The sequence below is a fragment of the Montipora foliosa genome, chromosome 2, assembly GCF_036669935.1.
Source record: "Montipora foliosa isolate CH-2021 chromosome 2, ASM3666993v2, whole genome shotgun sequence".
Classification (NCBI taxonomy): domain Eukaryota; kingdom Metazoa; phylum Cnidaria; class Anthozoa; order Scleractinia; family Acroporidae; genus Montipora; species Montipora foliosa.
This window is the reverse complement of record NC_090870.1, coordinates 49,449,522-49,464,353: the sequence shown is the minus strand read 5'-3', so window position 1 is coordinate 49,464,353 and position 14,832 is coordinate 49,449,522. Positions and strand designations below refer to the sequence as shown.

At 36.6% G+C, this 14,832-nt stretch overlaps 2 protein-coding genes and 1 long non-coding RNA gene across 7 annotated transcripts in view; 2 read left to right on the top strand and 1 right to left on the bottom strand.

Moving 5' to 3' along the window:
* The window catches only part of LOC137993425 (tudor domain-containing protein 5-like), a 31,803-nt gene extending 19,405 nt beyond the window's left edge, over nt 1–12,398 (top strand). The window contains exons 18-23 of one of the 2 annotated variants that reach the window (XM_068839267.1): nt 1,291–1,370; nt 1,717–1,785; nt 2,842–2,953; nt 3,374–3,495; nt 4,285–4,422; nt 4,713–12,398. In XM_068839267.1, coding sequence (XP_068695368.1) covers nt 1,291–1,370; nt 1,717–1,785; nt 2,842–2,953; nt 3,374–3,495; nt 4,285–4,422; nt 4,713 — 522 coding nt within the window. In that variant the 3' untranslated portion in view covers nt 4,714–12,398. Of the gene's footprint in view, nt 1–1,290; nt 1,371–1,557; nt 1,694–1,716; nt 1,786–2,841; nt 2,954–3,373; nt 3,496–4,284; nt 4,423–4,712 lie in introns of those variants that run through there. The other variant, XM_068839268.1, reaches the window with a different exon arrangement.
* On the bottom strand, nt 4–1,772 carry LOC137993427 (uncharacterized). 2 transcript variants are annotated; one of them, XR_011121866.1, is made up of 3 exons: nt 1,655–1,772; nt 724–783; nt 4–382 (listed from the first exon to the last, which is right to left on the bottom strand). It is a non-coding gene; the product is annotated as an uncharacterized lncRNA (long non-coding RNA). The 2 variants fall into 2 exon arrangements; XR_011121867.1 differs by having other exon boundaries at nt 724–1,015; nt 1,655–1,768.
* A 1,693-nt stretch (nt 12,399–14,091) lies between the features above and the next one.
* The window catches only part of LOC137993424 (high-affinity choline transporter 1-like), a 17,072-nt gene continuing 16,331 nt past the window's right edge, over nt 14,092–14,832 (top strand). The window contains exon 1 of one of the 3 annotated variants that reach the window (XM_068839264.1): nt 14,092–14,221. The gene's annotated coding sequence lies outside the window, so the exon portion shown is untranslated. Of the gene's footprint in view, nt 14,232–14,832 lie in introns of all 3 variants that reach the window. The other 2 variants (XM_068839263.1, XM_068839266.1) reach the window with 2 other exon arrangements.

The following is a 14,832-nucleotide window of genomic DNA, read 5'->3' as shown; positions in this document are numbered from 1 at the left end:
AACACATTTACAGTTGTAGTGTATAATCTTTGAGAATAAAAGATTCTTGATTGAAACAAGGTCAAGTTTCTATCATTATCCCTCACAAAATGAGCTAGGGTTTTGCTTTTATGGCCTGCTTTTTTCCTTTTCAGTAGTGTATCAGCTCTTGTAACTTGCTATTGTTTGGTATTGTAAGCACTGTCTATTGTTTTTAAGTTTAAGTCATTGTGTCAATAATGCAAAAAGGAAAGAGACGGCTGCTAGCAGGGAATTTAAAAGCAGGCCGTCTCTTATATTTCACTGTCATTCGTTTAAACCACACAGGTACCCCCCATTGGTACACCACGTTCCTCTCTTCTATATAATTCAATATGGCGGCTGAATCTTCTTCGTAACTGAACTAGAAAGAGAAAGAAAAAAGAAATAAGAGCTCTGTGGCGAATGCAAAAGGGGATGTGAACGGAGATTAGAACACTCGCTGGCCGTCTCACATACTAAACGCATTAATCGATTGAGCCATCGACGAATCCACTGTTAGACAGAACTTCTATTACATATTGTATTCGAACAAACACAGGTGTGATCTCAACTTAGTGAAGAAAGATTGTACTTGTCACCCCATCGAACGCAAAAAGGAAAGAGACCACTGCTAGCAGGGAATATAAAAGCAGGCCATCTCGTATATTTCACTGTTATTCGTTGAAACCACACAGCTACCCCCGTCGGTACACTTGCACTCACTTCCACACTCCTCTCTTCTATGTAATTCAATATGGCGGCTGAATCTTCTTCGCAACCGATCTAGAAAGAGAAAGAAAAAAGAAACAAGAGCTCTGGGGCAAACGCAAAAAGGGATGTGAACAGAGGATTGAACACTCTCCTGCCGTCTCATACACTGTGCACATAAATCGATTGAGTCATCGACGAATCCACTCTTGCATGAAACTTCTATCACATTTTGTATTTGAGCAAAGACAGGTATTCGTTGCCTGCTACAGAAATGCCCTTTGTCTCATGATCACCCATGGTGGATCTGCAAACATAAAAAACTAATAGACTATATCACAAAAAATCATCTGGGAAGTTGAATCAAGCATGGAAGCACACGATGAAAGCAATGATTGGACAGTATTATAATATATTTTTGTCCCATGAATTATTGGTCAATCATAGTGGGGTTTTTGTAAAGTGAAAACTGTGTGTTGAATGTTCATTAGTTTTGATTGATATTGGCAGGGTTTTTTTGCATTTAACACATATTAAAATTATGGATATTAATTAATGATTATATTTTCATCTTCACCCCAGCTTCGGCAGAAGAAAAAGACCCTAGCCAAGGTGGTTGTGTCCTTTGCAGAGAATAAGGAATTATTTGAAGTTCTTATCAGGTCAGAATCCAAAAAACACTCTGCCATTATCTGAGACTTCATTCTATTATAAATCTGATAATAATTCAGTATGCAGAGTTCTTGCTTTCACCTTAACGTGTAAGTCTCTAGGTAGATGCAGACACTTCAAATTAATTTATTGTTAAACAAAGCTTGTAGGCTGAGGTTTTCGACTTCTGTGTTGCAGTGTGGATCATGTGTGAAGTGTAGGACTTGTTGGTGTCTAAAGCAGGGGTAAAAGCTGCAGAGAAAGCTTGCAATAATGCTGAAGTGTGTCAATTTACCTTGATTTGGATTAAACAAGTTTCAATGTGAATGCACTGTATGTTGTGCATTGCTGTTGCAGATGTAACATTCCTGGAGTTTCAGATGGAGATGAACCAAGGAGTTTTGTCACACTCTATGAATTAGAAGGGTAAGAAGTAAAAATAGATTCATACAGTATTTGTACAAGTCTTTAAAAAATGGCACTTATAACAATATAATATAATACAATACAATACAATACAATACATACTTAATTGACCGCTCCCCACAGGGGCTTTTCAGGGCCAATGAAACACAACGAAATGACAGAACATAACAACAACTGTTAAAAATCTCAACTGGTTGGAGGCAAACCAGTTGGATATTTACAAGTTCGGCTGGGAAGTTGAACCAGGGACTACCAGGATCTAATTCAACGAGTGGTCAGAGCGGGTCTTGAACCCGGGATCTCCGGATCTCAAGGCAAGCACCCTAACCACTGGGCCACACTGCCTCCATAAACAACAATAGTGTACATGTATGTCTGTTAGAGAGCAGGGCTGGTGCAGTGGTCAGAGTACTACTGTGTTAGATTTTAATGGTTTAATCGCACACTGTCCTAGACAAAACATAGGCATTGCGATTACAATTATCTTTTTTTTTTCATTACAATATTACATCAAATTTTTCCTTTTCTAACGTTTCTTTAAGCCAGTCGCATGATAATTTGTGTCCTTAAAACTTAAACTCGTAAGGCAATTCCATCCCATATCCTGCTCCTCTTGATATCCGCTTTCTCGTAATAAGAACCGTTGCTGAGTTAGATGCACGCTTCAGAAACTTTGTCACCCAATCTCAAACATATTCTAATGAACAAAATTAATGGTTTCATACAGAAAAGGGAGGTCCTTGAAAGGGGTACTTGTTAGAGCAAAGCTCTGAGTGAGGTCTTTGATCTTCCTATCTTGATCAATAAGAGTTGTGTTTGGCCTTCCTACACCTTGAAACACAATAATTATAAGTTGTCTGAATTAAAGGACTTGTTGTGGTGTATTAAATGCCCTCTATTGCTTTTTTTTTTTCAACCTTCCGTAAGTGGACACCTCCTGTAAGCGGACACTAACCCTTGGTCCCAAGGGTGTCCGCTTACGGGAGGTTCCAATGTATTATTGTGCATAAAGCCCTTTGTCAACTATAATCTTTTATTATTATGGATTTATTTTAGAGTTCCAGAAATTTTGAAGACTTTTGATCATCCTTCTGAAGAATTGTTAACAGAATTTTTAGCTGAAATAGATTGCTTCAAGAAAGAAAAAGAAGACTACTGGCTTGTTGAGGTAATTTTAAATTACCAATCTAACGGTGCAAACTATATTTGCACGTTGAACTCATTATTCAAAGATAAGGAATTTTGCTTGTTGGAAAAATGTATTGCCTTACATGTAGCATAAATTACACAAAAATGTTTGTGTTTCTGCACCGTGAAGAAATGCATTCTCATTGCTCAACTTGCTTGCCAGCACACTGCTCTTCCAAACTTTGGTGGCGGTGTTTGTTTAAGTTAAAACCCATAAGCTGGCATACTACTGTACCTTCATTTCATATCAGTATTAATGTTTCTTTCAAGTGTAGCTCAGTGTTTTCTTTCACTACTCACTGGCTATGACTTAATACGTTAATTTTTGCCAAGTTCCAGAATTCTTGATTATAATTTATTATGCTACTTGGTTTGTGCTTATTTCTTAAATTCTCCACAGAAAGAGGAGGAGGAGCTGAAGTTAGGATCAGAGGCAACAAGTAGCTCAGAAGATCAGTTTTTAGAATCAGAGCTAGGAATTGATGAGCTTCAGTTACTTCTGCAAGCTATGCAGTTTAGAAGGTACTTTGTGTAGACTGAAATATAGAATTCAGCAAATAGAGAGATCATCATTCATTTTTCTTGCACATGTATTATAATGAGAACAATGTCCAGTTTGTTTAGATCATGTACAACATGCAAAAAATTATAATAACACTTTGATTCATTTTTGCCTGATCTTTCCCCCTTTGAAAAGGTACATGTAATTTTCAGGCTGGGGGAAAATGAGAGCTGGAAGCACATCACTCTTCCAAGGCTAGAGCTTGTGGCAGCATCCTAGCTTAAATAATTAAACTTAACATTAAAGTGCTGCTATGACCAATAAATCAATTATTATCATTGTTTTTCTTTGGATTTCAAAGCTATGTTAAAAGAGTGAAGGGGGTAGTTTCTAAAGAAACTGTGTTGCTGCGTCGGTGGGGAAGTAGTATACAAAAATTTGTAACGGAGTTGTAATTTGTTGTAACGGAGTTGATAATGTAAATTGGCCACCGTACAGAGATTCTAAAAGCTGACGTTTCGAGCGTTAGCCCTTCGTCAGAGCGAATCGAGGAATTATGGGTTACGTGTACTTTTTATAGTAGAGTAGGAGCTACGCTATTGGTGGTAACATGGCAACATGAAAAATAGGAATATATTAGTTAAATGAAAAGCGTTCGTTAATACCGTGGGGATTAAGAGTTCCGATTTGGAAGATGAATTTTTCACTTTTTTTTTCTCAAACTTGACCTTGAATTTGCAAAAATTAATATTGAAAGTTGCATAAAAATGGTAGTTGTTTACGACAAGGTGTGATCAAAAATCTTCCAGGAAACGCATTCTCCAGGGTTTGATGACAGGGGGTCACTGCACAGATTCCACTGGTGGCACCGTTGATGAACTTCAAGAAGTTGAAATACAGATTGAAGGGTTGCGGCAGGAGATATTAGTCAAGGAGCGCAAGATATAGTAAGTAAGAATGCTGATGATCTCTTTGTTACCTTTGAAAAACCTTTTACTGTGTAGTACATATACCATGCCCAGATAAGGAATCAACTTTCCTTTTTTTTTCTTAGTACAACAGAAAAAGCGATGTAAAAATGTAATGCTTGTAAAACTCTTTGCTTAATATTCAGTGAAAATTTTCATAATTTAGCAAGGCATAAAAAGTGTTTTTCGAGCTCAAAACCTTTAACTGGGGCCTTACTTTGACATGGATAACAAGTTACATGAAACTAATACTTTTTAATACTTCATAGGTTGGAGGTTAAATATTCAGTTTGGCTCAGTGCAGTAAACGTGTCGATTGGATGCTGCTATGTAGAAAGACACATTTACAATGGAAAGTGGTATCGTAATCACGTAATGTTTACCTCAAGGAGAGAACAAAGACAACTTCTGAAGTGGCCAACATGCACCCAGAAAATTGGTGCAAATTTTTGCAAATGAATAAGTCAATTACAGTAACCTTTCACATTAAGAAAAGTTATTGATGCCATATTATGGTATTATTTAAAGTGCCTATGAAGTAAAAAATATCTTTTGCTTACTTTAAAGACCTTTCAAAATGACGAAGAATGGCTTTTTCTTTTTTTGTTCCAGAGATATTAAAGTTTTAGTTCAAAAAATGATGACGTCACAAACTGTACGCATGACTGCAACATATAAAAGAAATTAAGAATATCTGCTAAAATATTCGATGTTGGCAGTGGTAATCCATGTAAAGTAAGGCACAAAGCGATACCCTTTATGCTGTTGCCATGGCAACCACTTTTTTGCTGCTGTGTCTATTTAATGCATGATTGATTTTGTCATTTACTCTCGTAATAAGATGTGTTCACTCTTGGCAAGCTTATACAGAGATATAAAGCATTATGGGCAGCTTATGCATTTTAAGTCTGACCATCTGCCTGTGCTTATCTGTTCAAAATCTGAGATATTTTGTTTTTGGTAGAGAGGGACGGGAAACGAGAGTGTTGCTATGGCAACATCTTTATGGGTGTCACTTTTTGTCTTGTCTGATGTACATTACTGGTGCCAAGTGTGAACAAAAGCGCATCCATTATTTTCGGAGTTATTATACAGACACTGAAGGCATGTGCACAGTTTGTGACATCATCAATTTTTGAACAAAAACTTGAATATCTTGGAAACGAGAGAAGATATTCCAAAATAGAAAACACCATTCTTCATCATCTTTAAAGGTCTTTAAAATATGCAAAATATATTTTTCACTTCATTGGCACTTAAGTGTTTTTTTTGTCTGGAGACCCTGGACCTTGTTCATTATGTAACAAATAAATTGTTGGGGTCTTACTTTTTTTTATTACTTAAAAGTATGCATCCCCAAGTGGTGTAAATATTTTGGAAGGTCAATAAATCAGCTTTCATTGATTTTCTCATATTTTTAGAAATTTCTTATCCAGATTGATTTAACATCATATTGCTCATGGCTAAAAATAATCAGTGGCTTAAAGTGGAGAGCAATTTTAAATCCCATCCAGATCTCCTGCAAATTGTATCAGCCTTGTGAAGTGAATAATTAATGATAAGTTACAGAAAATTGATTAGTAATGTATATCTAAATTACTGCTACAGACCCTTCATTCAGTAATTTACATATAGAATACTAATATTGACGTTGAATTTGACATGTATTGTGATTTACTGGGGTGTAACTTAACCCTTTCACTCCTGTGGGGTTCCCCATTGACGAGTAAAATCGTCTGGCGTTAGACAGAGTAAAATCTATAAGTGTCACTCTTGGGAGTGAAAGGGTTACTTCGTTTCTGTTGGCATCAACCTCAGGAATCTTTAATGAATTTTGCATAAAGTTTGTAAGTATAATGATGGTTAGGCTTTTTCTCATTTTTGAAATTTTGGGCAAAATTTCCAATACACAGTGCCTATCTTCTTCACCCTATTGCTTGAAATTTGTCAGTGATTTGACAAAATAACCATTATTGAAAAAAGTCACAACAGTTAAGCCTCACCATTGTTCAACCTGGTTTAATAATAATTATTTTTATTATATATTGCTTAGCCAAGCCTCATACCATGTTAGTATGTCCAGTTAAATTCTTAATAATTATCTTCCTACTAAAGGCAAGAATAAATCCAGTCTTTGTGATAAAAATTATTTAATTTAGCAAACAATATTTTTGGTCCTTGAACTTCTTAACCCATTCACTCCTCAGGCACTGTAGCATGGCCCCCGGTTGACAAGTTAAAAATTGTCTGGCGTTGGACAGAGTAAAATCTGTTAAGTCTTACTCCTAGGGGTCAATGGGTTAAAAAGAAGGCTGAAGTGACTTTCGAGTAGCATATTTATGATTTTTAGAGATTAATTTTTCAAACAAAATTTAATAGCAGCACATGCCCAAAATATTAAGATAACAAAGAGGTAAAACAATCTTTTTGTTTTCCAGAAAATTGTGTGCAAAGAAAGGCTTGCATATTAAAAGGGGCCGTGTCACTGCAAATCATTTTTTGTTGGCTATTGAGCCTACATAATTAAGGACGGTGCCTACTATTGTTATTGCCCATACGTTCTGCGCATCTCCAGATACTCGGATTTCCTATCGGTGATGCTTACTAATGCAGGGATATTTTTGCGCGGTTTAAAACTTGGCAGAGAAAGTAGATCCTCGTAAGTACTCTTGGTATCCAAAAAGAAAATTGGGGGTAACCATGCATTCTTTAGAGATAATTGAGCTTCAATTTGAGAAAGAACGTCATACATTGCTAAATGTATTTTAAAGCTTTTTACAAATATTGTTCATGAATTATCTTCGAAAAATGCGTGGTTACCCCCAATTTTCTTTTTGGATTTCAATAACACTTGTTAAGATCTAGCTTTCCTGCATAATCATAAATCGGGGCAAAAATACCTTTGAATTAGTAGGCACCGTCCTTAAAGTTACGAACATCTGAAAAGCTGTTAATCTGAACACTTTTCAAAGACCCTGCTTGCAGTCCATTTTAATCTTCTTCAATTTTGCCCATCCCTGCCTCCTTTTGTATTTGCTGTTTTATTCAAACCTCCCTTCAATGTTCTACATAGTTATTTTTTTGTTTCGCTTGATTTGGTTGCCAGTTTTCAGTTGCTAAATTTGGCTACATTTTGTGACACAGCCCCTTTAAGATTACCGTGTATTTTAACATTATTTCCTTGGGTTGATTATGTTAATTCATAATTGCATCAAACAAAAAATGGATAGAGTGGCTTATTTCACTTATCTGTACCAAAATACAAGTATCTAAAATGAAATATAATTTTTTCCTTAGAGTTGTAAATAAAAGAGCAGCAAGTCACTTATTTGAGGGATAAGTTTGAATGTATACACATCTGAATTTTAACAGCTATTTTGTAATCAGCTACTTTTAAGGTCACATATTTTCCACTGTTGGTTAAGACTGTTTCGTTTCTATATGTTTAAAAAATGTGTAAAAAGTTATGTTGACTTTTAGAGTACTCAAAATAAAAGTACCAGAATGATATGGTTCAGTGTTCCTGCATTCATTCAGTTCAAGATTACATTTTAAGAAGAAACTTTAATAGTGGGAAACTAGTTGCTTGGTTTGGTAACAGGCAAAAGGACAGTGAAAAAATTGAGTTGAACCTTCAACCTCCGTCATGCACCTGCAAATTGTAGGTGCATGACTTTGCAAAGCCTGCAGACCAGTGGGACACATTAGGGAGCTTAAGCAATGAAAACGGCAAGGGCAACGAGAACATCCCACATTGGCATATTTATTGGGCAAATGCAATAGCTTTGCACGCCCTGCGTGTGTGTTTTTCACTTTTGTCCATTTCTTTGCCATCGTCTGCAAAACAACAAAGTGCAATTTTGGCCGTCTGAAAAAATTTACTTGTGCTTATTTATTCCAAATTCCACTCAAAATCATGTGATTACCTACACTAACATCTATTATTGCAAACTTGAACAGTTTTGAATTCAATACTATTGACTCTGCTAAATGCTCAACTAAGGTGATCCTTAATCTTTCTAATGTTCCAACTAGTTTTTCAATTTGTTCGTGTTAAATGTAATCCTGTTTGGCACAGTTGTTGCATGGTACGTGTACATTTACTTGGCCTTGAGCAACATACTGTATACTGTGTTTCAGAGCGGAGGTTACTTACTTTTAAGGTGTTTTGTTGGGTAACTTATCTACTGTGTGACCCCTGTGTGCTATTAAACAATAACCTGTATCCAACAAATCATGATCAACATCAATAATTATTATTAACCATTTCACCCCTGAGGCTGCCCCAATCATAAGTAAAATCATCTGGCATTAGAGTAATGACCTGTGGCTTTCTATAATAATTACAATTGGCATTCTGCAAAAAAAGAAACTTCACCAGTCAGCTATGCCATTAGCCAACATCAAAAATACCATTATACTCTTTGCATAAGCATTGTTTTCATTTTCTCTTGGGACTTATAATTTTGAATAAGCATTGTTTCCAGTTTCTCTTGCGACCATTATAAGTCACAAGAGAAAATAAAAACAATGCTCATGCAAAATTTTGGAGGGACAAACACAGAGGATTATAGTATTTTTGATAGTGGCTAATTCCTTTGTGGTGCACCCCATCCTGGTACCGTAATCAGCAAGGACTGGTTGTACTTAAGTAGACTTGTTCCACTACATGAAATTTGCCATCGGACAATGTATTATTATTGTCAACAATTCAATTTTACAGCTGCTGCATTATGGGGTATCCCAAGTAAAGACCTGCAGAGTGTTGTGTTTATATTTTTAAAAAGCAGACAATATTTTTTCCCTTTTTTTATTAGACATTTCTGTATTCCCTCAGAAAGAGAACAGTATCTTGGACTTTATTCAGCTCTTGTTCAGGGAACTACAAATCACAGGAGTGTGATGCTGTAAGATAGGCCTGACTTGGATATTAATCTCCTTTTGCAAAATGTCATGTGGTTTGGGGCTATTTTCATCATGCAGGTACACTAAGCGTTCACAACAGCTCATATCTTTACCTCAAGTTTCCAGCTACAATCTTACTCAAAACTCTTGGAAAAAATTCTCACATCATGTGACATGCACTGACACAAAGTCTATTGGTCTGCCCCATATGCTGGACTAGGGGGAGGGGGAAAGTATGGAGAAGTTAATCTTATATCGCACACAAGTTACGGTCAAAACAGCTCGAGCGTTCCTCTGACGAGCAGATTAATAAGTTCATTATTGCAAATTTGATTTCAGGAATCATTTCAATAATCTGGTCATCGGATGAATGATGCAAAATTCAAATCAAGCCTCAGTTCAAAACTCAAATTTTGATTGGATTATTGCTTGCTTCTGGTGCAAAGCTGGCATGAGAATTTGACAGGTGTGCTAATTTGCATAATCTACCATGGTCGTTAACAAGCATGATTTGGCTTTCTTTTTAAATTCACTTCTCGTAGTGTCTCAAGTTTGAGGATACTGGTTAGATTACAGAAACGTAATGATGCTAGAGTGAAATCGCCGTTGTTTGACAGATTATGAAAATCAGTAAACCTGTGAAATTCTCACGCCGGCCTGGCACCAGAAGCCAGCAATATTCCAATCAAATTCAAGTTTTGAACAAAGGCTTGATTTGAATTTTGCATTATTCATCAGATGACCAGATCATTGAAATGATTACTGAAATCAAATTTGCAATAATGAACTCATTAATCTGCTTGTAAGAGGAATGCTTGAGCTATTTAGACTGTAAATATCTGAACCCACTCAGAGGAAGTTTATCTGGTTGACCAGCAAAACTGAGTTAAATTGTACATCATAATAATAATAATAATAATAATAATAATAATAATAATAATAATAATAATAATAATAATAATAATAATAAAAAGATATATATTCTGTTCTAATTATAAAAAAACAGTTTAATAATAATAATAATAATAATAATAATAATAATAATAATTAAAAATTGAAGCGCAGCCAGGATTAGGCATATTAAAATACAATAAAAAACGTTCTCTGGCTAAAAATTTTCAAAAAGAATATAAGCTTTCGGCTGTCGATCTACAGCCTTCCACGGATAAAACGTTGAATGTGAATTAGTGAAATATATACAGAAAAGGCGAGATAAAAATGATAAAAAGAACAGAGTAAAGGTATGAAAAATGGTGGCTATTGTTTAAAAAGAATTTTATACTGATTAGGAATCGGCTTAAAGTTATTGTCAGCATGCTTGGTAGAAGAGGTGTGCCAGGCCTCTAGAGTTTTCCTAACACGAAAAGAGCCTTTGTCTATAACTCGAGAATGGTTGAAATCAATGCGATGACCGAAAGACCACGCATGTTTCGCAATGTTTGACCCATTAGCACATGTTTTTACATTCCTAACGTGTTCTTTCTTGCGGGTTTCAAAGCAACGGCCAGTTTCACCTATATAACACCAATCACAATCGGCACAGGGTATTTTATAAACCACGTTGGGTTGGTGTTCAATAGCTGGTCTGAATTTAGTCTGGTCTGAATTTTCCAAACCAACCACACATGCCATCCCTTCACCTGAAGAATTGGTTGGCATGTTTTTTAAATGGTTTACACCTCAAGAGAACCCTAACGGTTTTGCTGTCCTTCCTTTTATCAATGGTGTTACGCAACCTCTAACAAGAATTCTTCGAAGACACGATATCCGAGTTGTAAATAAGCCCCTCAAGACTTTACAACAAGAATTCCTTTCTCCTAAATTCAGACCAGCTATTGAACACCAACCCAACGTGGTTTATAAAATACCCTGTGCCGATTGTGATTGGTGTTATATAGGTGAAACTGGCCGTTGCTTTGAAACCCGCAAGAAAGAACACGTTAGGAATGTAAAAACATGTGCTAATGGGTCAAACATTGCGAAACATGCGTGGTCTTTCGGTCATCGCATTGATTTCAACCATTCTCGAGTTATAGACAAAGGCTCTTTTCGTGTTAGGAAAACTCTAGAGGCCTGGCACACCTCTTCTACCAAGCATGCTGACAATAACTTTAAGCCGATTCCTAATCAGTATAAAATTCTTTTTAAACAATAGCCACCATTTTTCATACCTTTACTCTGTTCTTTTTATCATTTTTATCTCGCCTTTTCTGTATATATTTCACTAATTCACATTCAACGTTTTATCCGTGGAAGGCTGTAGATCGACAGCCGAAAGCTTATATTCTTTTTGAAAATTTTTAGCCAGAGAACGTTTTTTATTGTATTTTAATAATAATAATAGTAATAATAATAATAATAATAATAATGACTTTACTTAACGAGGAAAGCACATAACAGTTTTACAACTGATGGTCCTGCAGCTCTCAAATAAAATCAAATCAAACATTGGTTTTTGAGGAGAGACAAAAACCAGAGTAGCGAGAGTAAAACCTCTCGGACCAGGGGCCCGTTTCTCGAAAGTCCTGAAAATTTTTTGGGCCCGAAAAGCCATTTGTGAACGTGCCAACCGCTTGTTCAGGAAAGCCGATCTCTTAAGGTGTATTCAAGGTAACAAAAAGCAAACTGACTGTGAAGTTTGATGACTTAAATCCTCTCCGTTCTTGAGGTACAGAGGGAATTGTGACACCCGAAAATGGCCCATAAAGTTTCAGGACTTTCGAGAAACAGGCTCAAAAGTACAGAACCAACAAACTCAAGACACGTGGGAATTGAACCCAGAGGCAGGTGTTCTCATCATTGTAGCATCCCTGCTGAAAGAAGTCAGCTCACCTATAATCCAGCTAAAAACGGAATACAGAGATCCTCACTTTTCATTCAGTTGGTGATCTGTGTACCTGTTCTTTATTAGGATACCAAAAAGTGAAACTTTCTAGTTTAAGGTGGCTGGAACCAGTTTCACTACTTTCAAGGACCTTTTTATTAGAAGGGTTGTCACTACAAAACTGTATCACGTAAAAGAAATGTTATGGTACCATATCAAACGCCAATTGTTACTTAACAAAATGCGCTCACTATTTTGACGTAATAGGTTACCATGGCAACATGAAAGCTCTCCAAAAACACCCTATATTTTGTCTTTACTTGCTTATATCTTAAAAATGAACTTGGTGACCCCCATTTTTTATTGTAGAATAGTAATTAGCAATTTGACATAGGACTATCTGCAAAGTTAAAAAAAATTCTTGGGAGCCAAGAATACCTTAAATTTTCGAAAAATTAAGGTAGCTCTGAATTGGCTCCCAAGAATTTTTTTAAACTTTGCTGATAGTTCTATCTCAAGATGCTAATTACTATTCTACAATAAAAAATGGGGGTCACCGAGCTCATTTTTGAGATATAAGCAAGTAAAGACGAAATATAGGGTGTTTTTGGAGACCTTTCATGTTGCCATGGTAACCCATTACGTCAAAATTGTGAGCGCATTTTGTTAAGCAATAATTGGTGTTTGACGTGGTACCATAACATTGCTGTTACGTGATATAGTATAGTAGTTATAACCCATCTAACAAGGTCTCTAAAAGTAGTGAAACTAGTTCCAGCCACCTTAAAAGATCAAAATGTTTGGAACACGACACTGACTGACCTTCAACTAAACTGCAGCACTTTGATAGACCTCATTAATTGAGTGGCAGCCAGGTCACGCACCACAGTTCAAGAGGACCAACCACATCAAGTTGTTTGTAAATCATACGCTGTTGTGCAACCGACAAATCATTAAATCGAATGCAAGTCAGTTCGATCGAAAGTTGTTTCGATCACAAGAACTTTTATTATCTATACGCTTGCAAAGCTGTAGTTTTTATAAACATTTACTCTTCGATCGGACTGACTCTTGCCTTCGATCGAACTGACTTTTGGTTTCGATCGAAACGAACTTCGATCGAAACGACCGGTTACCATTAAATCTGACAGGTTATTGACTTCCAGATCATTTACTAATCTTTGCCAGAACTCGCTGCATTTTCCGAGTATTTCACCTCGCTATGTGATCATTTTGAAAAGAAGCGATCTCATTAAAGGAAGTGGAAAATCGTAAGTCGATGACAGCTAATACCGTCAAACAGTAATTTTATATTAATACAAAGTCAAGAGTTGGGGTGGGCAGATAATGGCGGTCTAAACCCACAGTCATGTCAAGCCTATAGTCAACAAGCCCTATGCCATGGTTTTGCACTTGAAATTTTCTTGCGAGACATGTACTAACCTGCAAACACAGACGTATTTCCGGTTGTCGTTACTCTTCGTCTGTGTTCGCAAGCAAATCATGTGTTAAATTATGACGCATATCTGCGATTGAACTTTGTCATGAATAGGACCAGGCTGGCTGGAAATATCTTGAAAGTCATGCGTCTTCTCTGCCTTTTCGAACGCCTGACGCGTTTGTGGAGAACTCAAAACTGTGTTTGGCTTTCTAACGTGCTGCTGCTGATAAATAAGCCAAGCTGTGTCCTGGTAACGTTGTTGAATACGTGCTTGGAGTTCGGAGGTCGTCTTCCTCTGGCTCATATGAAAAGGCGCATCCGAGTTTATAATCCTCTTTGGCTAAGGTTCAGCAAATGTCGCTTTTTTCCACACGACTTGAAAATCGAAGAATGCCATCCCTTCAAGATACATTTCCTTACAATTCTCCAATCAGTCGCAGTGAACGTGGAAGAGGATCAAAAATGGGAAAACTTACACTGTCATCTTGAGTCGCCATGACATTTTGTGTGACTATTCGCCAGACCCCTCTCATACGTAGTTGAGTGCGCAGTTGAGAAACAGTGGGCAATGATACGGGTCACGTTCCTAGGAAAGCAGCTTTGGCAACGTAAGTGAAGGTAATTTAAAAATTCCCTTGCTATGCCCTTAAAATAAATCATTCTAAAAACCAACCTGCATGCTTCACTCAATGTAAACGTGGCTTGACGCGTGTACTTGTGATATGTTATATGCAGCTCACGAGTTAAGGGTGCTTTTTGCTTAAAAGGTTGCAGATTTATCACCCCTTCACATTTTGTATTTTGAATGAACTCTACAGTTGTCTTCTGGTTGTTTAACCGTTATCAAGTCACGTGCAACTTGCATAGTGACAGCATTCAACGTGCAAAGAAGATTTGGTAAGGAATGCTAAGTGCGGTTTTGCAGGGTTGATAAGACTCCTACTGTTCGTTTATCGGTTTCATTTAAATTACTCGAGTAAAATAAATTAAGCGCGCCAAAGTTCAAGTTCAAGGGGAGAGTCAAGGCCACAAAATGGCTTAAGTTCTTTTAATTCAAGGATGTCAGGATCTTGGACAATCACCCGTGGAACATATGTGACATTTGTGTTGTAAATTTCTCAGTTGGTAACGCGATGAGAAGGGTATACTGGAATTTGTCAAAGCCAGGCTAATATAAGAAGAATATGTGAAAGAATTTACAGCTTTTAAATCTCCAACG